The following is a 27,495-nucleotide window of genomic DNA, read 5'->3' on the forward strand; positions in this document are numbered from 1 at the left end:
GGTTAAGTCTTCGGAGGAAAGATGGCATGACAAAAAAAAATAGAGAAAATAGTCTAAAGGGATCAAAATGTGGTCATGTTAGAGGAAATTAGCATGGTGATAAAGGTAGCATGTGCATTCAGATGCATTTTATTTTTTGAAGGGCAAGGTGACACCTACCTTTAATCCTAGTGCTCAGGAAGATCTGTGTGAGTTCAAGGCCAGCCTGGTCTGCATAGAGAGTTCCAGGCTCCTCAGGGTTACAGAGTGAGACCCTGTCTCAAAACAAAAAAACAAAAAACAACCAAACAAAAAAATTCGTTTTGTTTTGTGTTTTGTTATTTGAGACAGGATCTCTCTGTGTAGCCCTTGCTGTCCTGGAATTTGCTTCATAGACCAGGCTGGCCTCAAACTCAGGGATCCATGCCTGCTTCTGTCTCTTGAGTGCTAGGATTAAGTATGTGTACTAGCATACCCAGCTCAAAAGATTTATTTTGTGTGTATGAGTATTGTACATGTATGTATGCATACATAGTGTACATACCTGTGTACCTGGTGCCTGCCTGATACACACAGAAGTTTAAGGAGGGTGTCAGATCCCCTGAAACTGGAGTTACAGAGTGTTGTGAACCACTGTGTGGGTGCTAGACCTGAACTCAGGTCCCCTGTCAGGCAATAAATGCTCTTAACCTTTGAGCCATCTCTCCAGCCCCTGAAGATGCTTGTGTTGTTTTCCCCTTCATAGTAAATATTTATCTACACTCACTTAAGCAATAAAATAAGTCATTGGAAGAGGGGAGGTTAAAATCCAAAAGGAAGCCAGGCGCAGGCTGATGGACACTTTAATCCCCTCAGCACTCAGGAGGCAGAGGCAGTTGGATCTCTGAGTTTGAGGACAGCCTGGTCTACAGAGTGAGTTCCAGGACAGCCAGGGCTACACAGAAACCTCGTCTCCAATAAACAAACCAAAAAGAAAGCCTGAAAGGAATATAAGACCAGCCTCAGGCAGGAGGCAGCATGGACTCTAGCCAGCTCCAGCATGGCAAACATGGCTCTAGCAGGCTTGCCTTTCTCCTTCATTCCTTCTGCCATGGTAAAGCCATTAGATTACATTCCTAAAGCTAGCCACCAAATCTGGCCACTTCCTCATCCTCAGTGGGACCACCAACGTTCAGCTATCAAAGTATTGAAGACTATTAATAAAAAATTAAAAAAAAAACCTTTGGCTGCTCTAATCAGCATGGCCAATACTCCTCAAATTATTCCACAGAAAAGAAACAGAAGAAACATTGCCAGATTCATTTTATGAGGCCACAGTCACCCTGATAACTAAACCACACAAGGACTCAACAAAGAAAATTTCAGACCAATTTTCTTTCTTAAAATAGATGCAAAAAATGCTCAAGAAAACTTCAAAAACATCATCCACCATAATCAAGTAGGCTCCCTCCTACAGATGCAGGGATGGTTCAACATGCAAAAATTCATCAATGTAATCCACCATATAACAAACGGAAAGAAAAACCCACATGATCACCTTATTAGATGCTCAAAAAGCCTTTGTCAAAATCCAACACCCCTTCATGATAAAAGTCTGGGAGAGATCATGGATGCAAAGCACATACCTAAAAAGTACCTGTGTACTAATAAAGATAGTACACAGCAAGATGATAACCAATATCAAATTAAATGTAAAGAAACTTAAAGCAATCCCACTGAAATCAGGCACAAGGCAAAGCTGCCCGATCTCTGTGTATCTTCAATATAGTATTTGAAGTTCTAGCTAGAGCAGTAAGACAGCTAAAGGAGATCAAGGGGATACAAATTGGAAAGGAAGAAGTCAAAGTATCGCTATTGGCAGATATATTAGTACACATAGGCAACTCCAAAAGTTCTACCAGGGGACTCCTACAGCTGATAAACACTTTCAGCAAAGTGGCTGGATACAAAATTAACTAAAAAAAAAAAAAAAAAAAGTGACAGGCACGTGCACATGCAGATAGAGCACTCATCTACATAAATTAAGTAAATCTTAAAAAAAAAATCAGTAGCCTATATATACAAACCAGCTCTGTAGCCTTCAACAAGTTTTTTTTTTAACATCATTCCTGAGATATAGAAATATAAAGCAGATTGCCTCTGTGACTTTGAGTTTTCTAGTAAACAGGTTATAAAAATTAAAACTTAATGAAAACAGAGGGAATTCATTAATAATTAATATTATTTATTCAGTCCCACACATTCAAAATATTTCTATGTATAATCAGTATTTATAAATTAGATACTTTCTATTTTTTATTTAAATACTTCAAAATCTGGAATGTATTTCACATTGTACATATTTTAAAATATTCATTTATTAGTGTGTGTATGCATGATGTGTGTGTAGACAAATGTCTGTAAATGAACTAAATGAACAACTTTGAAGAACTTCGTGGTGTTGTTTCTCTACTTCAGTCTTTTTTGTTGTTGTTGTTTTGTTTTGACAGGGTTTCTCTGTATAACAGCCCTGGCTGTCCTGGAACTCACTTTGTGGACCAGATTGGCCTCAGATTCATGGAGATCTGCCTGCCTCTGCCTTCTGAGCGCTGGGATTAAAGGTGTGCACCACCATGCCTGGCCTCTCTCTTTTAAGCTTTATGCAGATTCTGGGGACCAGATTCGGTCTCTGAGGGTTACACAACAAGAACTTTATCTGCAGGATCGTTTTTTCCTGTGCTAGAAGAATTACTTGTATAACACAGAAATACAGCATATTTGTGGTTACTCAAATCTCTTTCATAAAACATTGTAGCCTTTGTGTGTGGGTCTGTTGTAGAACACTTTCATTTAAGCAGTACAGCCCATATTTTCATCACATCAGTTGTGACTGCTTTCAAGAGTCCATCATGATTGGGCTTTAGGTTGTCAAGAGTTCCTCAAAGAAGGAGATAAAGAGTATCACTAGGCCTTTCCTTGAGTTTCCTCCCAGACACTCCTCCCAGCCATTTCTGTGCATTTCCATCCAAATTGCCTGTTGCGTTAAGGGTCTTGGGGAATGGTTAGAGTATATAACCTGGGGAAGGTGAACTGTCAGGAAAGGGCTCCATCTATGCAGCTTAGGGGAGCCATCACCCGTGCTGGGTGGAAACTTTCCAGTGCACCTGCTTTGGCGCCCATGTTGGCACCCCTCACCCATACTCTGTAAGCCCAATAAACTCACTGTTTTCCAGACAGTGGAACTGTACCCTGCTTTGTGGTTAGGGCCTCATGAGGAGTGGATAGACATTGTTTTCATGTCTCCCGGGATGAATTCATGCAGTTTCCTATACATCTTGTATTTTCATCCTATATAAGTGCTTTGTAAGTAGTTGGATACTTCACTGTCAGGAATTAATGAACAAACAGTTTATATGTTCAGCACACTCATCTTTCAGAAATGTTTCAATCCGTGGTTGTTTGGCTCTGTGGTTGCTGGATCTGTCTGTGGATGTGAGAACTGACTGTGCATTTTATGTGGAGGGAAGATCAAGAAAAAAAAATAGTGACATTTTACTCGTCACCATTGCAGTTTGGGGCAACTGAGTGTTAACAGTGAGGCTGACAGAAGAGAAGGCTACGGGCTGTTTGTTGTTGTTTAAATATGTATTTTCCCTACCTACCAATGATTATAACTTGCAGATAATAAAGTCTCTATGAACAATTCTAAGAAGAAAAAAAAAAAAAAACCAAAAACCAAAAACAACCTCCTAGAATGAATATGTTCAGTCAAATCAAGGATCAAGGGTAAACTTTGTTTTTGTTTCGTATAAAGTTCTTTTGGAATCAGAGACTAGCACTTTGAATACAAGTGGATGAAGAGTCAGTTAACAATCTTTCACAACTAAAAAAAAGTGTGTGTGTGTACTTTTTCTTTTAACTCTTCTCTAGTTATATGCATTGGGGGACTGACCACAGAGCCTCATGCTCTAGGCTAGCACTGTGTTACAGCCATAGCTGCTCTTCGCTCCTTTGAACGGATGTTGGAAATCGCTTATATGATTCCTGTGACAGAGTCACTAGATCCTTCAGAATTCACCTTCATGAGAAAAGATGATAGATGCCCAGTGGACATGCCAAATGAATCCAAGTTCATTTAGAAGGAAAGGAGCACCCAGAGCAGTGGGGAGGGCAAGGTAGAGCCAAGCACACTGCCGTAAAGCATTCTTTTCCAAGAGAAGTTTTATCAAGCTCCTCAGGCACCATAGTTCTCCATTGTTTGGTTACTTTTCTTTGTGTTTTTTGTTTGTTACTTGGTGTCCAGTAATTGGGTTGACGGTGGCAGATTTAACTACAAATATTTATCGGAAGCAGTCTAATAGCATTGTTTTCTTCTGTTTCTTTCCTTCTTCCACAAACTGTTTACAGCTTAAAGGGTTAGTTTTTCATGTCACTCACGTTCCTGCTCACATTCATACCTATCGAACCCATGAACAAATGCTGTGAACCAGCCCTCACAGTTACAGACCGACTCCAATGCCTTTCCAGTGCAAGAATTAGTCTATGCTGCCAGTGAAAATAGTAGTTATTGATTCTGTTCCTATATGTAAACAGACTTGTCTCCCGAGGGCCTGGATAGCTCAATCGGTAGAGCATCAGACTTTTAATCTGAGGGTTCAGGGTTCAAGTCCCTGTTCAGGCGCTGGTACTTTGCCTTACTTGAGGGAGTCACTGGTAACTCTCCCCTTACTAAGCTAACCAGTGGCTTGGTGAGCTTTTAATCTATTCCAAGCAGATAGATATGAACAGTTTTTAAATTATGTACCCTTCCTGATGAACACACAGCTGGAAAGCTTACAGGCCACAGAAGAGCTTTTAGGGTAGATAGTTTAAAAAAAACATTTAAATATTCACTATGTTGGAACACAAGACTTAGTTTTTCTGTCCTTCCCTCTCACAGCTGAGATCTTTGGCAGATGGGGAGTTTTCCACCAAATTGTGGTCTGTCCTATTGTAACATCAGGAGGTTATTTATTAACAAGCCCTGCGGTGAGACGAATCCACACCTACTGGAAATTGTGTGCCTCGTTGCTAGTCACCATTGCAGTTTGGGGCAACTGAGTGTTAACAGTGAGGCTGACAGAAGAGAAGGCTACGGGCTGTTTGTTGTTGTTTAAATATGTATTTTCCCTACCTACCAATGATTATAACTTGCAGATAATAAAGTCTCTATGAACAATTCTAAGAAGAAAAAAAAAAAAAACCAAAAACCAAAAACAACCTCCTAGAATGAATATGTTCAGTCAAATCAAGGATCAAGGGTAAACTTTGTTTTTTTTTAATTTTTATATTAATTTATTTTATATGTACAGGTCTTTGTCCACATGTTTGTATGTATACCACGTGTGTGCCTGGTGCCCGCAGAGGTCAGAGGAGCGTGTTAAATCCCCTGGAGCAGGTTGGTTGTGGATTACCATGTGGGGTAGAGGAACCAAGCTTCCAGGACCTTCTGCAAGAGCAACAAGTGCTCTTAACTGCTGAGCCATCTCTTCAGCCCCTTGTTTGTTGTTTGTTAAAATGATATTGGACAAGAGTAAAATTACCTGGTGAGATCGTATTTTATTTCAAATTTTGAAAAGTCTAAATTATGTGATGTGATGTGTCTACACATGTGCCGGTGTCCTTGGAATCCAAAATATTGTTTATTATTCCCTGAAGATGGAGTTGCAAGGTGGTTGTGAGCCTGGGGTTATGGGTGCTGGGAACCCAACCAGGGTTTTTTGCTCTTTTTGCAAGAGCAGCAAGTGTCTTCACTGTGGAGCTACCGCTCCAGCCTTCGTGACTGACATGTTAATGAAGGAAACAGAATATAATAGTAACAGGATGCCCGCCTGAAGCCCACGCCTTCAGTCCCAGCACTCAGGAGGCAGAGGCAGACAGACCGCAGAGTTCCAGGCAAGCCTAGGCTACGAGTGAGTTCCAGGACAGCCAAGGCTGAGCAGAGAAACCATGTCTCAAACAGTAACAACAAACAAACCAAGCAAAAACAAAGAATAGCAGTGGGGAAAGAGTGTAAACTCCATAAGTAAAATACTGCTTTAGGGCTGGAGAGATGGCTCATTGGCTACATCACCTTTTGGGCACCACCACCCACGTGGGCTCACAACTTCCTGTAGCTCCAGTTTCAGGAGATCAGAAGCCCTCTTCTGACCTGCACCGGCACCAAGCACACCTCTGATTCACAGACATACGTGCAGGGCAACAATCATACTCATAAATAAATCTTTAAAAGGAAATATTACTTAGTGGGCTTGGCATCTGTTTCTCATAAATATAGATGTGGATAAATCATTATTATGATTTAATGTTGCAATCAGAAAAGTTTGAAAATAGGTTCATTTAGTTATGTGTGGACTTTGTCTGCATGTACGCCTGCGCACCTGAAGAGGCCGCTAGATCCATTATGAATGCTTGTACGCCAGCCCTAATGACCTCTACCGAGCAATCGGTGCTTTAAAAGCACTGAGCCATTTCTGCAGCCCCGAGATTTGCCTTTGAGTAACTAAATTTGAAGCGTTCTCTTGAGACGTCAGACCTCAGAGGATGGAAGGCAGAGGTAGTACCCGAGCCTTGCTGTCTCTGGATTCAGAACGACTCCGGAGTCGGCTACCTCCTTCCGCCAGGGGGCGCTCGTCGCCCACAGGGGGAGCCGCGCGGTGTTTTCACCGTTGTTCTCCACAGCCCTGTCGGAGGCCCTTACCGGAACCACCCCACACGGAGTTCGGGGGAGACTGCCCTGGTCACGTGTCCATTTGAATCGCGAATCCACTTGGGGGCCAATCCTGTGCTCTTGAAACCAAATTGGGGGGAAAAAAAATCTCCTGTAAGACTTGCGCAGACACCAGCGAGGAGGCCGCGTGGCACCTCTGCTCCGCGTGGTGCATAGAGTGGGAAGGAAACATCACACACAAAAACGAACCAAAGAGAATCCTAGAAAACCGAACTTCATCGTTAGGGACTGAAAAAGGAGCCAGTTACCCATGTGAGCAGAGTGGCGCAGCGGAAGCGTGCTGGGCCCATAACCCAGAGGTCGATGGATCGAAACCATCCTCTGCTAACTGCTTTTTGCACACTGCAACTGCTCCCGGAGACAACGGTAGATCAGACTTATTTAAACCGGTCAGTTTTATATAGTGTCTTTCCTCACAGCCTCTTAGCAGAGTTCTCCCAGAGGACGCCTTCAGAAGCCCTCAGATCTGTTCCCTAATACTGTGTATGTAGATTATTTCCTGTCTGGTGTCCAGAAATATCACTCAACTAATGTTCACCCAGAAGGAGATAGCGCATTCCATGTATTTTTTTTACACCTCTCTTATTAATGGCTTGCTTTTTCTTAAATTTGTATCTGAAAACTAACAAACAAGGAACAGCTTTATTGTTCTCAACTAGTTGCTTTCCATTTCTCATTGTTTTTTGTTGACTCCAGAAATGTCTTTTGGGTGCTCAGTGGACAGGCACATATCAGCGATGACATTTACAGTCCTTGTAAACATGGTTTCTCTTGGGCTCCCAGTAAACAAAATAAATACCAAATCCTGTGGAATGAAGTATATATCCAAATCCTGTGGAATGAAGAATATATCCTTAGCTATATTTCCTGTATAAATACCAAATCCTGTGGAATGAAGAATATATCCTTAGCTATATTTCCTGAGTCCAAGAATGCATTTTCAGTAACAAGCAGTCATAGATTTTGCTGCACATATTTCTGGGTGTCACAGGAAGCCTGTGGTTTCCTTGGTAGAGCTCCAAACCGACTTTGGCATTCAGAGGTTCAAACTCACACCCAGACGAACTGGATTTTTATTCCTTCTGAGTTAAGTTTTCAAATTCTGTACCTGACAATGAATATTTAAGGAACTGTGGATTAAGTGTCCCATGTATCCTAGAATGTGACTTAAAAGGTCATTTTGAAACCTTTAGTCCTCCTGAAAGATGGTGTGTTTCGCATGTGAAAGAGATGTGGGACACTAGAGGTCAGGGGCCAGGTCTGGAAGTCAGCCTCTGAAACACATGCAGTGACCATGCTACATGCTGCTGTTTCTAACCTTATGTGTTTTCCTACATCATGTGGGAAAGCCAATCTTTCTAATAAATTAAGGAAAAATCGTGAGGGTGGGGCAGAAAAAGTGCAACTCTCTGGAGTCTCAGCCTCTGCCAGCTGAGAATCAGCAGTTAACACTTGCTGTGAAGGTTGCCAACACAAAGACAAAATTACTTTTTTCTTCCATTTCTTTTCTTTTCTTTTCTTTTCTTTTCTTTTCTTTTCTTTTCTTTTCTTTTCTTTTCTTTTCTTTTCTTTTCTTTCTCTCTCTCTCTCTCTCTCTCTTTCTTTCTTTCTTTCTTTCTTTCTTTCTTTCTTTCTTTCTTTCTTTCTTTCTTTCTTTCTTTCTTTCTTTCTCTTTTTCTCCTCCAAGACAGGGTTTCTCTGTGTGGCCTTGGCTGTCCTGGACTTGCTTTGTAGACCAGGCCTGCCTGCCTCTGCCTCCCTGAGTGCTGGGATTACAGGTATGTGCTACCATGCCTGGCTTCTTTCTTTCTTTTTCTTTTTTTTAATTAATTAATTAATTTTTTCCAAAACAGGTTTCTCTATGTAGCCCTATCTGTCCTGGAACTAACTCGATAAACCAGGCTGGCCTCAAACTCAGAGATCTGCCTCCCAAGTGCTGGGATTATGGGTGTGAACCAGTACTGCCTGGTGATATATTATTATACAGAAATATTGTCAAATAAAAGTTTGGAAAAGCCAGACATACTGCATGGCATATGCCATTTGCCTTAGCTATTGGGAGGCAGAGGCAGGTGGATCTCAGACTTGAGGCCAGATTGGTCTCCGCAGTAACTTCCAGGCCAGCCGTGGCTGCATAGTGACAATCTGCCTCAGTCTCAAAAACAAACAAACAAACAAAAACAAATCAAATCAAAACAAAACTTTACATACCGTTAAACCAGAGATAAGACCTGAATATATATGACTTGGGTAGGAGCTCCTCTCTGACATTTTGTGGAAATTTCACAAATAAAACCACTGAGTTCACAGAGGCAATAACCTGGATTCCTGTAGTTTACTGTTTGTTCTTTATCCTGTTAGTTGCCACCCAGGAACCACTTCATGATTTCATTTAAATTCCTTAGTATTTAAAGAAAACTTTTTATCTCACCTAAACATATATATGGTTGTTCATAAAGACAATGAACAAGGTGCAACTCTGAGAGGTGCTAAAGTTATTTTTTTAAGACTTATTTATTACGTATACACTGTTCTTCTACCTGCACTCCAGAAGAGAGCACCAGATCACAGTATAGATGGTTGTGAGCCACCATATGGTTGCTGGGAATTGAACTCAGGACCCCTGGAAGAACAGTCAGTGCTCTTAACCTCTGAGCCACTTCTTCAGCCCCTTAATGTTATTTTTTCATAAAACTGTGTTTGTTTCCTCAGTTTCTCTCTTAATCTGGCTATCACACAAATAACTGACCCTAGTTTATATGTGTTTCATAATAAGCTTTTTATATTTGTTTATATATATATGTATGTTTATATTTGTTTAATGATAACACAATAACTAAGCAGTTATTACTTTCTTCTTAACCCTCTAAGCTAATCTGGTTTCCTCTCAGCATACATCCCAGAGATACTTGCACTTTGTAGCTTCATTTGCTCCAGCTCATCTCCTGATGTCATCTGCACATCTCTCAAGGCTGAATCCCTTACTTCCTCCTCTAACTCCACCTCCCTAGGCTGGCAGGATAGGTCCAGCATATTCTCTCTCCTGCTCAGCGATTGGTGTAAGCTGCTTTATTGGAGGGGACAACTGGGGAGCAGTGTTTACACAACATTAAGACAGGAAATTCTCAGAACAAGGATTGCAACCCGCTATGGGGGATACAGAAATCAGCTTCTGAATTACACAATAACCTTATGTCTGCATGTCCCCCTCTTTCTCTTACGATAACAAACTATATGTAATAATAACAATTATGAAAACTATTAGGTAAGATTTACATTTATATATTTGGCACCCTTGGATAAAATATTCTACTATCTAGCAATTTCTGTCACCTTAATCAATTTAAGTTTAACTGTGAGACCATAACTACCTGCTCTTCAGCCCCATCAGAAACTTGAGAAGGAATAAATATTACCTAAGTATGTAGGAAGCGCAGACAAACAGCTTCTTAAAGTGTAGACTATTTGGCTGCCTGGAGAGTCCCCAGAGTTCTCTATGACACGGGAGCATCATGTTCAGCCTTCTGGCTCAGAATATTTGTCAGACTTTTCTGTGAAGCAGAAATCATAAAAGACTTCCCTTGTCCTTGCACGTAGACCAGTTTTGGACAGTATTCTGTCTGTGATTGACACAAGGTCATTTTCTCTCCCCGTGGCCAGCTTGTCACATATGAAGCCTTTGAAGTAGAGCAGGGGTGCTGCCGGGAGCAGGGCTGTCTCATCCTCAAAAGAACCTTAAGTTAGTAAAATCTTTCAACGCTATCTTCTCTAGATCTATGAGGTTTTTGAAGCCCGTCTATCTCATCTGAATTGTTTGTTTTTAACTATTTTTATCTGTCTATCTAGGAAACATAATTTTGTAATTAGCTAAACTAGTATCTAACATGACCATAAGTTTGTGTGACCTTTAGCATGCATTTCTTACTTATCCTAAACAGTTGGTAATAGCAGCTGTCAAAAGAACTGGAACTTAACATTGCAGTTTTAAGAATTACATAGGTACAATACCTTAGCATGTTGTAACAAAATACAATACAAACATTTATACCAATGTAAGATTTTTGGCTTATCGATACTCTTTGTTCTCAAAGTGGATCCAATAATCTACCCTTTTACTTATTGTCCATCTCTTAAGGAAGCTAGCTGTAACTCTTGCTGACCAGTCTCTGCATACTGAGAAAGCTCAGAGTGTAACTAAAGTCTGATGGGAACAGTCTGTGATGCTGGGTGATCTAACTAGCACTTCTGAAATTGTTCCAGGTGCAGGTTTTCAAGGAAACAGTTATTGAGGCTATTTGTGAAGTAGGATCACCTGGGCTACTGGTCTTGTCTTTTTTGGTGTCTGGTCCTCTTTTGTTGTTGTTGTTTTTGGTTTTGTTTTTCAAGACAGGGTTTCTTCATGTAGCCTTGGCTGTCCTGGACTTGCTTTGTAGACCAGGCTGGCCTGAACTCACAGAGATTCACCTGCCTCTGCCTCCCCTTAGTACTGGGATTTACAGGTATGTGCTAACATGCCTCGCTGTGTCTGGTCCTCTTGCTCTGCAAAATATGCAATTTTTTTTCAAGGGTATTATTCATTTTTTTGTATTAATATATGCATCATCCATGCACTAAGCACAATTCAGTTAAAGATTCTCTGCTTTCTGTTTGAGCAGGTAAGCCATTTGTTTTTCTACATATGTTAGTTTGGACTGTATAACCAAACTTTAAAATAATTTTTTATCTATGCCATTTAGAAGAATGGCATGATAAGTCCTGAGGATTTTGTAGCCAAAGATTTATTGGCCATGTATAGCTGAAGTCCTGGCAGGAGACATTTTTATATCTCAGTCAAATCTCAAAGCTGTTCCTGTGTGGAGGGATCAGCAAATTATGTTACCTGTCCTGTTTTGCCTTCTTGATTTCTTTCCTCTGTCTGCAGCCAAGATCTTCAGGAGGTCTCCCCCTGTCAAATCTGATTTCCATCAGAATACATAGCTTTTCCTTTAGAATATGCTCTTGCCTCAACAGGAAAGGAAAAGCTATATTCTGCTCCCCAACAAAATGCATTTCCTGTCTTCCATTTTGGTTTTTTGCTTGTTTAGTTGTTTGGTTTTGGTTTTTGTTTCAGACAGGGCTTCTCTGTGTAGCCTTGGCTGTCCTGGATGTTGGAGAGCTAGCGGGTCTCAAACTCACAGAGATCCACCTGCCACTGCTCCACCCTAGTGCTGGGATTACAGGCGTGCACCACGGAGCCCAGCTCTGTCTTCCATTTTGGAATTGGCAGTTTTATATGCTGATCTAATTCAGCAGTCCTTTCTAAAATCCAGTATATCCTTGCAGGTGTGCTACTTATTCTATTTTGGGAAGATATATTTCCCGTCTGTTTTAAGACCATCTTTAAAAATTATTATTAGATCTTTTCATAATTGTTTAACCTATAGGATTGTAAGTTATATCTGTGACAGGTTTCATGTCATAATGCCAAAAAAAAAAAGTTGTATTTCAATGGATATACATGCTGAAGCACCATCAGCTCCAATTTGTAAAGGCATCTCCAAGACAGTTACCATCTCTAACAAATGTGTAACCTTAGAATCATGCTCTTCAGAACTACAGGCAAAAGCCCATTGGAATTCTGAATATGACCTGGTGAATATATTTCAGATCTCCAAACTCTGCAAAATGGAGCACGCCAGCCACTATATGAACTTGTTCCAAGGCAACACCAAACAGAATCTGCATTTCTGCTTTAGCATATAGACTTTTATCCGGTAAATGAACCTTAACAATAATGCAAAATATCCAGTCTGACCATGCTGGCCTATAGCCTAAGCCTTTCTACCCAGCATCTCAGTGGGCTGCCATTCTGCAATTTCTTCAGGCCTTTGTGTACTATTCTCATCTGGAACTATTATTTTTGTGTTCTTGTAAGTTCCAGATTGGATTTCTCTGATGCTTCCCTATTTTGCTTCAAAGATTCCTCCAACCTCTGTTTTATGGCCTCTAATTTAGCATCTAATTCTCAGTATTTTCCTTCTCCAAGTTTGTCTTATTCTGATGTCTCCCAAAACAGATATACAAAAGTGAAATAGACACTGAAAAAATTATTTGTATGCTAAGAGGAAGATATTCAAATGTAATCCAGAACCACTGTGTCTGCCTCCATTTTCAACATAGAAAATACGCTTTTATAATCTCAAAGCCTCTCCCCTAAGGACTTTACTTTCTTAGATCCAGCTTCCCTTTTAGACCTTACCAGTTCAGATGCAAAGCTTCTCTGTTATTGGCTCCTGCTTCCACGGAGAGGCTTTTGCATCCCCCAAGGGATCCTGACCTCTCTCCAACTCTGGGAAGTTACTGGGTTCACAGTATTTGCTGCAGGAGTCAGGCCAGCAAGAACCCCTTCTCAAAGGGATTTAGCTTCCTGCCTCGACTAGGAAAGTCTGGCTTTGAGTAGCTTGCTTTTAGAACCACTTTTTTTCCTAGCAAGGGCTTCCTAAAAGAACTGCCTCTGGAGTTTGTATCAGTTTTCGTTCTTTCTGCAGCCAGCTGGAGGCCTTGCTGCTCTGTAGATTGAGGGGGTAGGGATTCTAGTCAAGAAGCTGTGAACTCCTGTCTTAGAAATTGTGCTTTTTCTCTTAATGAACAGAACTAAGAAACTGTTTTCTGTTTAAGTTTATAGTCTGGTTAGACTTGCATAAATTCTGCCCCAATTTACGCCAAAATATCAATGTTGTTTTTACAAAACTGTGTTTGTTTCTCGGTTTCTCTCTTAACCCAGCTATCACAAATAATTTATATATATATAGCTTCACAACACAATAACTGAGCAGCTATTTATTCTTAATCCTTTTAACTAATCTGGTTTCCTTCCAGAGATACTTGCACTCTGTAGCTTCACTTGCTGCAGCTCCTCTCCTGATGTCATCTGGGCCTCTCCTGTGGTGGAACCTAACTCCTCCTCCCCTGGCTGGCAGGAAATCCAGCCCTGTTCTCTCCCCTGCTCAGCAATTGACTGTAAGCTGCTTTGCTGGAATATCAGGGGACAGTTGGGGAGCAGTGTTTATACAACATTGAGACAGGAGAGTCTCAGAACGATGATTGCAACCAGATATTGAGGGGGTACAGAAACCAGCATTAGAATTACCTTATTCCTACAGAGCTCAGGGCTCTCTGCTGTCCAGCTAGCCCCCAGCATCTTTCATTGTCTTAATCCCCTTGTTTAAGAATCTGTGCTAAAGATGTCTTTCAATACACTCCTGACAGGTTTTGTACATGGGCTCCAAAGAGACACTGAGATGGATTTTTGGATGTAAGAAATTCAAGAGTTACTAATGCCATGGATAGATAGACCACAGCGTAGTAGTTCTGAGGAGAGTTAGGGCCTGAGCATCACAGAGAAACAACATGCAAGGCTCTGAAAAGAATCTGACACTCATGTCAGAGCCTGCAGTTGGGTTTTACAGCTCTTTGAGGAAGGGGATGTGCAGCCAGGCTTTCAGATTCCTCAGCAGGACACAGGGAAGGAAAGGAAGTAAGAATGTGTTGCCCTCAACATCCCTTCCAGGTACCTGGAAGTCTTTTAGCTAGAGTGTCTCACAGATAATGGCTTGGAACTCACTCTATGTAAACCAGGCTGGCTTGAAACCCACTTTGTAGACCAGGCTGGCCTGGAAGTCACAGAGATGCTCCCGTGGATGAGGTGCCTGTTGGTATCTGTGGATGAGCAGCATTCTGATCTAATGTCACATTCCTAGACTTTTGTTTATAAGAGGGGACCCTGACTCTGCCCATGAGATAGCTTCTCCTCAGAGCTCCTGCTATGCTATTCTCTGTCCATAGCATGTTCTTCCATTGACTGTCTTAGGTCCAACAATCTGCCTCAGGGTCCCCTTGAATCCTAAACCCAAGACCTTTCAGCTCTTAACTATGCTTTACACTGGCTTGGCCGGAAATTCTTTTCAGTGGTGAAGCAAAATATGCAGCTTTACTTGAATGGAGGTCTCTGAAAGCGGACTGTGGACATGACTTTGTCATTCTTCTGCCCCAGCCTTAAGCAACCAGTAGTCTTCTCTGTGGATTCGCTTACTCTGTTTCATATAAACAGAATTACATGTGTAGTTTTAGTGAATTCATAGTTGTCTGTTGTCAGGACCCATTGTAAATACAACCTATGTCCCATGCAATCATCCTCACCCAAATTCCAGTTCACTTCCTCCCCCAGCTCCTCTGTGCCACCACCTCTTGGGGTCACCTCATAGCTGAACACATCTCTCTTCATTCTTGCCCTGCTTTCCATGGCTAGTGGCATCTCAGCGTGATCTTCAACTGTTTAATGTTTGGAGATGCTCTATTGTTAGGTACACGGATGTTCACAATTTCTATAGTTTCTGATTATTGCCTAGTAACTATGTATGTGTGTGTAGTGCACTGTATGACTGAATGTTTGTGCACTCTTGCGTACGTGTAGATGCTCTCCACTTTAAAATTTTAAAAATTACGTTTAAAATTAAACAATTACATTTTGTGTGTGCACTGTGTGTGTGTGGGGGGGGGGTTCTGTGCAGGAGCATGCTATGTCGTGCATGTGGAGGTCGGAGGACAACTTGTGGGAGTCAGCGCTCTCCTTCCACCAAATGGATCCTAAGGCTTGGCCATCTTGTCATACTGTTTGGTGGGAGTTTTGTTTGGCTAGCTGGGTTTTGTTGTTGTTGTTTGTTTGTCTACTTATTTTGTTTTGGTGCAACGTAAGATTCCATCTCCTACGTGGCCTGGCAGAGTTCTTTGATGCTAATTCCATGCCCCTGGCCGTACAGGGGTGCAGAGTGAAACTTTCTGTATCTTTATTCTAGAGAAGTTAGCTTCGCCTTTAACTCCTACCAGCCTCTTCAACACACTGTTTCTGCAAGAGAATTAAGGTTTGATGATGAAGAGGAGCACCAAGTGTCTTCTAGGTAGTCCCTTTCCTGCCAGGGGTCCGAGGAGCTTACAAACTGTGGTCTTACCCAGGGAAAGTACGAAGCTGGGGCTGGCCACCAGGAGGCACTGACAGAAGCCACTGCTGTTAGCTCAGTCATCAGGGTGTGCTGCCGCCTTTCCCGTGGACAGCTCACAATGCCCTGTAGCCTGCCCACGGTTCTGTCCACGCCACGCCGTCGCGTCGTGAACACTCTTGAGCCCACCCGCCTCTACCCTCCCCAGGTATGCTGTAGGACTCCAATCGCTCAGGGTCGCCCCCGGCTCAGAGTTTGGAGAACCGGCACGCTGACGGCCGGTCCTGGCTGGATGCTGGACGCCGAGCCCCCCTGAGCTCCGCCCGGGTCGCACTGGAGGAAGTCAGTGCGGCGCTCGGACCGCAGATCCCGGAGCCGGCGGACGCGGCTGCCGAGGCTCGTGTGTGGCCAGCTCCCCTGGTCGCCCTCGCGCTTTCCTTGCGCTCGCGGCCCAACCGTCACTCGAGCGGCGGATGCTTGGATTCGGCCACCTCCGCCGACGCCCGAAACACCAGCAGCTGAAGCCGGGCTGGCAGTCACCGCCCGCCCGCGCCTCTCCGCATGGGCAGCTACCTGGGCAAAGTGGGGTCTTCGCCGCGGTCCCCGGCACAGGGGCGCGCAGATGCGCGGGAGAAGCCGGCAACCCGCAGGCCCGCTAGGCCCCTCTACCAGGTCCACCGGGTGCAGCACGTCCACCGCGCCCAGCCCGCCCGGAGACACAGGCCGGCCCGGAGGCCGCCCAACTGGGATCCCGCCAATGCCGCCGCCTTCGTCAGCGAGGCCTGGAGGCGCTTCCCCATGAAGAGGCCGCGGAACCCTCTCATGGGCTCTCTTCCTTCAGACTGGTGGGAGAGCTACCTCAAGCGTAATATTTGGTCCCTCCGTCACCCGAGGGCCACTTGGAGTCCGGTGACGGTCAAGATCTCGCCTCCTGAGCGGAGACCACGGCCCTTGTTCTCAGCCTCAAGAGTGGTGAACTCCGCCGGACCCAGCTCAGAGGAGCCAGCCGGCCCCTGTGGAAAGGACCCGGTGCTCAGGGCCCTCCTCGAGTGCAGCAAGGGGAGAGCCAGGTGGGAAGAGCCCCTCTTCCCTGACGCCTCCGACAGTAGAAGGAATTCCATCACTGCATGGTCCGCCTTCAAGCCCCTGTTGAAAAGTGGGTCCACCGTTTCCTTTGTGGCCAGACCTGGGTCTCTGAAGAGGAGCCTTCATGCCCAGAGTTCTGATCATAAATACAAGAAGTCCAGTTGCTCCTCCATGGCCCTCTTGGCAAGCATACACACAAGGGGCCCGCCCAGCACTAAAAGAAATGCTATTACCAGCTCTTACAGCTCTTCCAGAGATCTCTCAGCGGCTTGGAAGAGACATTTTTCTGAGACATCAGTCCAGACTCCGGAATGGCCACTGAAAAAGACTGGGAAAAGTCCTAATTCTCACCCCTTAGAAACATCGAGCGGCTCTGAGCAGCTGGATGGGAGTATTTCTCTGCTGCAGTCTGATGCTGGGGACCTGCTGATGGCACCTTGCCAGCAAGGTTATTTTGTTACTGAAGAGGACGCGACTGTAGAGGAGCAAGCTGGGCTGAGCAACCAAACCACAGAAGTTATAACTGGGACTGACACAGACTCCCTTCCCGAGGCCAGGGCTGGTATTCAGCCTCCGTTGACTCTCAGCTGGCCTTCTGAGACCATACTCAGTACCCACATGAGCCCTCTGCTGGAAAGCTTAAAGAACATGCCTGTCCCACACGGGTGCTCAGAGTTAGAGCACCTTCAAGGCATCTCTTCAGACTCAAAACTCGAACCTGCTTCCATCCAGGCGTCTCCAAGTTCTCCCACAACACCAGTCACTGATTCCACCTGGCCATCTTCCACCTCTCAGGCTCACAGGTCTGCTGTGCTCCCACACTCACCTGTCATTATCCCCACGGCACCCACCACACAGAGCACTTTGCTTGGGGTGGTGAGTAGCCCAATTTTCCACCTTCCTGCATCTGTGCTTCCTGTGGACCCTTCTGCTCACTTAGCCTTCAGATCTGTTTGGGGGACCCTGCAGAGCAGTGAAGTGACAGCCTCCTCATACTCCAGGATTTCTGTCATGGCGGAGGGATCCACAGATTCTTCTCCCTCCACGACCCCAGGCACCTTAGGGCCCACCTTCAAGCCTATCTTTGGCAGTATAGAACCACTTACTATGTCCACAACAGCTCCTGTGTCTGCTAGGCAGCCCTCTCCTTCACTGAGCTCCGCGTCCACCCATCTTTTCCACGGCCTAGCCACCACGGCCCCCTGTTTACTTACATCTGCCATTACACCCAGCACATCCAAAGACCCTGGTATGGATTTGAACATAGTGACCAGCGCCATGGGCAATTCCTACTCTGTTCCTTCTTGCCACAATTTCCTGCTGGGAGCTTCCCAGGGCTTTCCCCCAGCCACAGATTTAATTTTTCCCTGCCTACACCCCTCAATTCCCACTGTACACACAGTCACCATCTTTAGCCAGGTTCTCACGAGTGCCATCCAGATATCCCCTCTCAGAAGCACTGCCAAACTGAAGGGTGTGAGCAGACCTCTGGCAACTTTGGGCTTGTCGTCCACAAACCAGCCTCCCATGACCTCAAGCATCTCTAGTGTGACTTCAGCACTCACAGCATCCTTGGGGTCAAGCCCAAAGCCACCTTCTCCGTCATCCCAAAGAAGTACTTCCCAGTCTTCACTTGAGGTCACAGGTGGGCTGAAGCAATGTTCTCTCCAACTAGCTCCTGCCCCAAGCTTCAGTACCTCTTTCCTTTCAGAGAAATCAGTTGTGTCCCCAACTCAGGTGCCACCTTCTGCTCAACCTGTCCTTAGCAAGACTGCACAGCCAGATTCTGGGGAGTTGATGTCTTCAGCTTCCAGTATCCACACTCCCGCCAGCGTCCAGTCAGTCCTCGGCAGCACTCTAGCTGGTTTTCCACTCAGTGAAACTAGCTCAGCCACGCTTGGGGTTGTCAGGCAGAGCCACCAGAGCGGGGGCTTCAGCTCCGTATTTGGTAGTACAGCCCCTAGACCTTTTGCTTTTGGAGGATTAGTGACCCCTATGGATTGTGGGGAGCCTGAAGTCATTGTGGATGACCCACAAAGCCCTTCTGAAGCAAGAGAGAGTGAGACCCCAAGCACCCTGGCTCCCTTGGTACAATGCTGGAACCAGAGTGCACAGGGCCTTTCTGGCCAGATCACACCTTTGGCCAGCATAACTGCAAGAAAGACCACGTGTGGGACCCCCTCCATGGCCCCCTTTGCTCAGAGCACCCCTGTACCTGGAGCAATTAAAGCAAGTAGCAGTCTTGGCTTTGGGATACCCTCTCCAAATGTGCAGGGTTCTGTGGGGCGAGATCCTTTCAGACCACAGGCACCTTCATTCAGTATTGGCACAAAATCTAAAATCCCAAAGAATCGGGAGCCAGGGCGCTCCCGAAGACATCACACTTACAAGAAGTAGCCCACTCTCCCTGTCACATTTCAATGAAAAACCTCCATCTTTCCTAACTCTATAACAAACACATCTCAAGCCAAAAGTGAAAGCTGCAGGTGTTCCCTCTGTGTGTCCTAAGTCTTCTAAGAAGGTAAACTCCCAATGTGTCATCTAGGGCTGGCGGAGAATGAGGCTGCATGGGACTAACGCCACTGAAGCAGACTAGAAACTTTGATGCCCTTTCCACACACTCCTGACTGTACAGCTGTGAGCTCCACACAGGCACAGCCTTCCATAGCAGGAAGATAACAAGCATCTTTGGGAGGAGATAGTTTGACCCTACATCTTAGCCTTCCTTACATCCTAGCCTTCATTTGGGCTCTAAGAAGTGCTTGCCTGTCTTGAATCCTTTAGAGACATGAAGTTCTTGGTTCTCAGTGCTCGTTCCTCAAGGCTTTCTTGGGAGTGTTTGGGTGTGATCTGATCGATATTCAGCCTATTCTTGAGGATCAAGGTCATCTTTGAGCATTCCCTTGTGTTTTACTCTTCTCACCACTTTATAAAGATGCCCCAGTCTTTTCGCAAAGAGGTAGTGGCTTAGCCTCATCTTTCTTCTGGTCAATTTAATGTACACGACTAACTAGTGAAGTTTCTGCCTGTCAGACCTGAAAGGTCATCCCTCAGTCTAGGAAAGGGAAGCTCTTGACCAGTTTCTGCCAGTATCAAAGCAGGCCAATTCTTCTTTCTTATCTACCAGCCTCTCCTCTTGCTACCCTTTACTTGGCATTAGTGGAGACTTGCTCTTCTCACTCTGTTAGTTTCTGGTGTGTATGCTTTCAGTTGAGTTTAGAGGAAGAATGACCTTTAGAGTGGTGGGAAGTTGGCAAAGCCAAATTTCAGTTGCCTAAGTCCACCTGCAACTTGGCTGATTGACCAGTCAAACAGCACTGCTTCAGGCTGCAAGTGCTGACTCTTAAGTGCACAGCAGCAGTTTGACCTTAGAAGACAGCTTCTCAGGAAGTGGGAAGGCAGAGCAGATGGCCAGGATGCTGAAACCGTCTTTTCTGTCCTTACACCATGGACCACAGGAACAGCAAATGCCCAAGAAGGGAAACCAAAGCTTACATTTCATCTTTACTACTTTTTATTTCTACCTCATCAAATCAACCCTTACTATATTCACATCTTTCAGGCTCATCAGGGCATGGAGCCCGTAGACCAAACAACAAAGCACCCAAAGGGGAAAACAGCAGGTACCTAAGCTGACTCCAGCTCTCAAACCAATAGGAAGTGTCTGAGTAAGCTGGATATCTTCCTTAGCACTTCTTAGCCACCCTACACACCAAGGCATACAAGCTTCTTTGGGTACACCTACCACATTCAAAAAATTTTTATTTTACGGATACCTTGGAGAAAGTCTAACTGAAAAAGTAATCAATCTTAAATTGAATGATAAAATAAAAATACATTGTTGAAAAAAGGTCTATGCTATAGGAATTACTGTCAAGCTCATATAGATAATGGAGCAGAAATATGTTAGCAAAGTTGCCGGAAGCCACTCAGCAAAAACTAGATTTAAACCCTAGTGACTGCAGAGTGTGCTTATTTTTTACACTCTAATCACTGCCCGACTCTATCTATGGTGGTTGACATCTATCTATCCATCCATTCATCCATCTATTTATCTGTCCATCCATCCATCCTTCCATCCGTCCATCCATCTGTCCATCTGTCTATCTATCCATCCATCCATCTATCTATCATCTATCTGTCTGTCTGTCTGTCTGTCTATCTCTCCATCCATCCATCCATCCATCCATCCATCCATCCATCCCTCCATCCCTCCATCTATCTGTCTATCTACCTGCGCAGATGTGAGATATGGGAGCTTGGATTCAGGACCTCACACGTGCTAGGCAAGTGCCCTACTGCTTAGTTACATCCTCGGTCCAGTTTCAACTTTGAAAAGGTTTTTACACCGCTACCGCATGACGCGTGCATGGGCTTGTGCGTCACGGCACATGTGACAAGGTCGGGATGACCTCGGTGAGCTGCTTCTCTCCCTCTACCACGTGGGTTTCAGGTTTTAGGGGCTGCGGCACCATCACCAGGCTTGTGCGGCAAGTGCCCTAACCCACCGAGTCCTCTCCATGGCTCAGCTTCAATTCTTAAAGACACTCCCAAGATTAATATCTTCTTGAACGATGACAGAAAGCAGTAGACATTCCTCACTGCTCTTTGGAATAACCGTGTGCCTCACACAGCCCTTCATCCTGGCTGTTCATTGGGCAAGAACAATTCCTATTTAGGAGAACCACAATTTAGTTGTGGAATTTTAAATAGCCAGTGATCCTAACACTAGGGACAAGAGCCCAGAAAAGGGAGTGGACAGAAGATTATCTTGACCAGGACTGACTTGAGACTTGAGTTCTGCCTGCCAGTGCATTGTCATAACCAAATGGATAATCTTAAAGCAGGCTAATCACAAAACATGTGCTCAGACAGGAGAGGAGGGTCCCTAAGATGTACTGAGATCAATTCCAAAAAGCCAGGTTCAGTGAGCAGAAGCAGGTGGTGGACGTGACTAAAATATGCACTATAATGTGGACAGCATCTTGAAAACAGATAGCAGTGGAAACAGGCTGAGCAGTGTGGAAATCTACACTTGGGTTTTAGACTACCCTGGCTGTCATTTGAGGAGAGAGTAAAATAGGAAAAGACTGGGGACGTGGAGTCATGTAAGATTTTTTTGGGTAACAGAAAAACATTAAAAATGTGATATGGGGGTTGGCGATGTAACAGTCAGGAGAGTGTTTTCCTAGAATACCTGAAGTCCTGGGTTTTATCCCCAGCATTGGCAAACTACAAGCAGGAAGTAGCATACACCTATAATCCCAGCACTGCAGAGGTAAAGCCAGGAGGATCAGAAGTTCAAGGACATGTTCCTGGGCCTGGGATAGTTGAATCTCTGTCTCAAAACAAACAACAAACAAACTCTACAGTGAGGAAAGATTATAGAGCTGAATTTGGGAAAAGGCTCTGATTGGGATTTCCTCAGTTGGTCCCTTAGAGTATTAAAATATTTCTTTTCTAATTTTTGGGCTTTATTCAACAACGGCAGGGAACTGTAAAGCACGAGCAGAGCAGTTGACATACTCTGATACCAGACTCAAAGTTTATCCCCACTTCTCAGGGTTCAACCCACCGACTTACATGACAATGCCTGTAGCCATGAGTTCAAAGTACAGACTGTCATATATATACCAATATATACTTTTATATTATTCTTTTTTTTTTTTTCAATCAGCTGGGGTATCCTGGGTTTTCTTGGAAAAACATACAATAAACTAAAAAGTATTGGCTCTTGAATCTTACTGGATTTGATTTCCCAAAGGCTTCAATTGAGTTTCGGAAAGGCATAGGCAATGAGATAGCTAGGAAATGAGAAAGATTCTTCTGGAGAAGTGGAGCGATGGAAGGTGGTCAGGGGCTGGCAAGATGATTCAATGGGTAGTTACTAAATTTGAGTCCCAAGACCCACATATGAAAAGGAGCAGACCAGCGAACTACTGAGTGTAGTTGTCACATGCCTTTAATCCCAGGGCACTGAGGGGCCGGCTGATCTGGAGGCCAAACTGCCTGATCTACACAGTGAATTCTAGGACAGCCAGAGCTACATGAGACTACCCTGTCTTGAGAGAGAAAGAGAGAGAGAAAGAGAGATGGGAGAGAGAGACAGACAAAAAGACAGAGAACTTCCAATAATTGTCCTCTACATGCCCACAGTAGTACATGGAAAATTGATTAAATATAATAAACATTTTTTTAAAAATGTAAAAGAAGAAAGAAGAGGAGCTGGGCCTTGAGGAGTCAGCAAGACTCCCAGACAGAAATCAGGGCATAAGGAACCTGAACCAGCCCCTGAGAAATTCTGATAGTCAGTGCAGTGTCTTCAGAGAAAGAGATTTGTTAAGCAAATATCTCTGTTAAGCAAAGTATGCAGCCCTAAAGGGTAAAGTTCAGTCTTTTGATCACTAACATTGTCCTTAAAGAATATGTGATATGACTTTTCCAATTTCCAAAAGTAGAAATTAAGTTGAGCTCCAGAAAACTAAAACATGTTCTTGTTTAACTGAGGTCTTAATCCATTTGATATTTAGGAAAAAGTGTCTGTTTGGAAGATGGAGCTGGACCTCAGAGGCCAAGAAAGATGTCTTGAGTGGGGACAAGTCTCTTCTGTGACTTTCTGCAGCGACTCCAAGAACAACACATGCCTTTGTATTGTCTGTTCAACTTTCCTTTACGTATTGTCTAGAGTAGGCGAACAAGTCTGACACTAAAACAGAATCCAGGAGTGGAGCAGAGACCAATTCTTGGAATCCCTGGATGACGAATAAAAGAACCAGGCCATTTCTGGGGCATTAATGGGATAAGGAGGGTAGTTAAGACTTTTAGTGGGGAAACCAGCATATCCAGGGTAAATGATGTCCGTTCATAAATACACAAATATGAAGAAACATAAGCAGGCATCAATCTTTCTCTCTCATTCTCTCTCTCTGTTGCTAAATATTGAACTCAAACTTATAAAAAGTGCTTTATAGTTTGTTTTATTCTTTAGTTGTTCATTAAATTTGATTTAAGAAAAAAAAAGCTGAGCATGGTGATATACACCTTTGATCCTAGCACTCTATAGGTAGAGGCAGGTGGATCTCTGAGTTCAAGGCCAACCTGGTCTTCATAGAGCATTCCAAAGCATCCAAGGCTACATAGAAAGACCCTATTTCAGAAACAAAACAAAACAAAACAAATGACAAAAAAATAAATATTTTAGCTCTTTATTTTGGAAGATCTAGTCAAGTCAAAAGGCTCATTTAATATAGAAGCATTCAAAGGGAACTATTTTATCTTATAATGAATATTAGAAGAATACTTCTGACAGTTTCTTCACACAGACTTTTTGGGGCCTGAAGCTAGTGCGTAATGAAGGGAGCAGACAATGAAATGTACTGTTTTAGGGTGTGTGGAGGCAGCAGCGGGAATCACTTTAGACCTACACCGGAGTGATGACTAGTTAATTAGTTAATTAGAAGTTAATTAGAAGTTAACTAGTTAATTAGAAGGATGACTAGTTAGTGTTAAAATGCTAATTTTTTACTATGTTGGATTAAAGAATGAATATTATTTTTAAAAAAAAACATCCTGTTGTTTGCTCTTCCTCTTTAATGTATCTTCACACCATCTGACATTATGCATAGCTCATATTTTGCTATATACCATGCATGGTTGTGTCCACTCACATCTTGTTGAGTCTACGGTTTATCAACGAGTTTTTGCTAATGCCGCTAAGGAATATGACACTGATTTTACCTTTGAAAATCTGTTTCTGGTGTCCCACCTCATTTACAAAGCACCTACTACTGATGAGAAGGGGAGAGCTGGAGTAGCCTTCATTCCTGGAGATTGAACTACCCATTAAAATAGTGGGATGCTTTTCTGTACAGAGCCAGAATGACCCATGCTAGCAGTACTGCTACAGTTATTTTTCACATAACTGTGTTTGTTTCTCCGTTTCTCTCTTAATCTGGCTATCATACATATAATTAAGACTATATATATATTTTAAATAATTAGCTTCACAGCACAAGAACTGAGCAGTTATTACTCTATCCTAACCCACGAAGCTAATCTGGTTTCCTTCCAGCATACATCCCAGGAAACTTACACTCTGAAGCTTTTCTGCTGAGCTCTCTTTCCTGGTGACTGCTGGAGCTCTTGCCCAATTCTGAATCCCCTGGCTCCCTCTTCTGACTCCTCCCCCTCTGGCTGGCAGCAAGTCCAACCCTATTCTCTCGCCTTCTCAGTGATTGGCTGTCAGCGGACCATTGAGGAGCAGAGTTTACACAACATTGGGACAGGAGATTCTCAGAACAAGACTTGGAACCAGATAACGGGGATTACAGAAATCAGTATTTGAATTACACAGTAACCTATGCCCACAACTTTCCTTTCAGCTGTAAGTACTCTGTGGTGAAATGACGTATGATCAGGATGTAAGTCAACTCCCCACTTTTGATGACCACTAGGTTTACATTTCTAGCTTTACAGTTCTTTGAACACACTTTGTTGTCCCCTTGGAACCTTATGACTACATAGGACTTTTGGTTTTGAATGAGTAAGTTTAATAAACAGGCAGCAAGAAAAAGTAAGAGCCTAGGAGATGCTCAAGTGGGACAAAATGGCCTGAGGATTCCTTTCCCAGGACTAGTGCCTAGGAGCTGGGAAGTCAAATGAAGCTCCAGATGACATCTCTCTTGTAACCACAGTTACAGTACATGTGTGGTAAGACATAAGGACTCATCTTTCTCATGTGGAGACTGCGTAGTTCCATCATGTGTCTTTGCTACTTTGGGCCTATAAGCTAACATAACTCCTGTCTTTTCAAATAAAGGGGGAAGAGGGGTGACTGTCCACACTGAATCTATGAGATGCGTGAATCCCACAGGGACTTGGGACCTCATAGGAATGGGCTCATTTTATCACAGGGCTGAGTTCACCGTAAGCAAAAAGGAACCATGTGTTTTGTGATCATCTGGGCTGGCTACCTTGTCAAGATGGAGAAGGCACTCATGTGACTGGGCTGCCATCTTGGTTAGTGATGCCATCAATATTGAGACAGCCATATGACATAGTGCACCTTGGTTAGTGACATCATGAAGATGGTGAAGGCCATGAGACTTCATAGACATGAGCCAAAATGACAGTATTCATAAAACTCTCCAGTACAACTGATCCCCCAAAGGGATCACCACACACCTTTTTATATCAGACTAGAGGTAACCCTAGGTCTCCATGGTAGGTTCTCTTTGTTTATTTTGTTTAAATTTTGACGCATTATTTTACATGATGTATTTACTGGTTTCTAGATGGGACAGGAGGGTTTTTTTTTCCCAGCTGTGTGCCTTCAACACTGGAACAAAGGAACTGGCACTGTGAAATGGCTAGCTCCTTGGAAAGCCTTTGTGAATTTGTAGTAGCCCAGGGGAACTTGGGAAGACACATCCCAAAGAGAACCTAAAAGATAGATTGCCAGGTGAGAGGTGGGAAGCTAGAGGAAGTTCAGGCTATGCTGGGCCTCAGTGCCTGCCTTTTCTGCTCAGAATCTCCAGCTCTATTTTTCTCTAACTGACACCGAGTATTCTTTTTCCTCAAGACTCCTTTGTTCCATGCTTGTCGTCTGTTCCTGTTTCTGCCCCACTAATCCCTGGGAACTCCTGCCATCATGATGCTTTTCAGTTGCAGTCGTGTAAACGGGCTAAGGAAAAGAAAAGGGCGATGCCGTACGTTTCTACATTCATTTGGGTTTTATTGTTTTCTGTGTTCTGTACTCCTTAGATTACAGGTACTTAATCCAAGACTGCATGTGGTAAATTATAATGTAGCTTTCCTAATTCAGCAGCCTAATCAATAGCTCTCTTTTAAAAGGGAAATTGGGGGCCCAGAGATATGGTTCAGCACTGGCTACTCTTCCAGAGGACCTTGATTTTTCTCAGCACCAACATGCTGGCTTAGAAACATCCATAAGTTTAGTTCTAGAGGATCTGATGCCCTCTTCTGGCCCACAGAGGCACCAGACACACACAGGGCACACAAACATGGGCAAAACACCCATAGACATAAAACATTTTTACAAAAGAGAAAGTCACCCTGAACGCTATCATGCTTGCCTTTTATCTAGGTTGAGAAATGTATATGGATTTAAAGATTATAAATGTGAGTAAAATGACCAAAGAGAATTCACTAGAGGTTCAGCCACAAAAGAGCCAATATCCATGCCTCACCAAATCATTACATTGTCCTACGACTTGATCTCTTTATAAGAAGGAGGGTACTTATTTTTTTTTAAGTTGTATGATTTCATTTGCAGACACACCCAAAGGAACTGCAGTATAGGATTCCAAGACATTGGTCACCCCAAGTCAAGCTGGGAAGGATCCCACAATTAGACATTGACAAAGGCAGGTGCTCCTGTCAGTTTGATCCTTTTTTATTATGGACGCTCATTGCTACTCACTAATGACCTTATAAGGTTTAAGGTATCAGAGGGTCACCCTTCAACATCAAGTACTTAGTCTCATAAACAGCGGTAGTGTGTGTGTGTTGTGTGTTGTGTGTGTGTGTGTGTGTGTGTTTTGTTTCTCATTGATCTTAGTTCTTAGTTTCTCAGTGCACAACCCAATAGGTAATAAGACTCATTTGCACAAATCTATACACACAAATTAGAAGGTATTTTGTGCCCAGCCATTTGCCACTGTCAAACTATTCAATGTCAATCAATGG

General features: G+C 43.7%; 1 protein-coding gene and 2 non-coding genes across 3 annotated transcripts; all 3 read left to right on the top strand.

Moving 5' to 3' along the window:
- Positions 1-4,566: 4,566 nt before the first annotated feature.
- Trnak-uuu (transfer RNA lysine (anticodon UUU)) lies at positions 4,567-4,639 on the top strand. Its single transcript has one exon. It is a non-coding gene; the product is annotated as a tRNA-Lys (tRNA).
- A 2,343-nt stretch (positions 4,640-6,982) lies between these two features.
- Positions 6,983-7,054, top strand: Trnam-cau (transfer RNA methionine (anticodon CAU)). Its single transcript has one exon. It is a non-coding gene; the product is annotated as a tRNA-Met (tRNA).
- A 9,209-nt stretch (positions 7,055-16,263) lies between these two features.
- Pom121l2 (POM121 transmembrane nucleoporin like 2) lies at positions 16,264-19,185 on the top strand. Its single transcript, XM_021656081.1, has one exon. It carries the CDS (start codon positions 16,264-16,266, stop codon positions 19,183-19,185), a length of 2,922 nt encoding a protein of 973 aa, XP_021511756.1.
- The last annotated feature ends 8,310 nt before the right edge of the window (positions 19,186-27,495 follow it).

The sequence above is a fragment of the Meriones unguiculatus genome, chromosome 19 (genome assembly GCF_030254825.1).
Source record: "Meriones unguiculatus strain TT.TT164.6M chromosome 19, Bangor_MerUng_6.1, whole genome shotgun sequence".
Classification (NCBI taxonomy): Eukaryota; Metazoa; Chordata; class Mammalia; order Rodentia; family Muridae; genus Meriones; species Meriones unguiculatus.

Excerpts from the sequence above, each read along its gene's own strand:
- Pom121l2 (XM_021656081.1), top strand. The coding sequence starts at position 16,264 with ATGGGCAGCTACCTGGGCAAAGTGGGGTCTTCGCCGCGGTCCCCGGCA.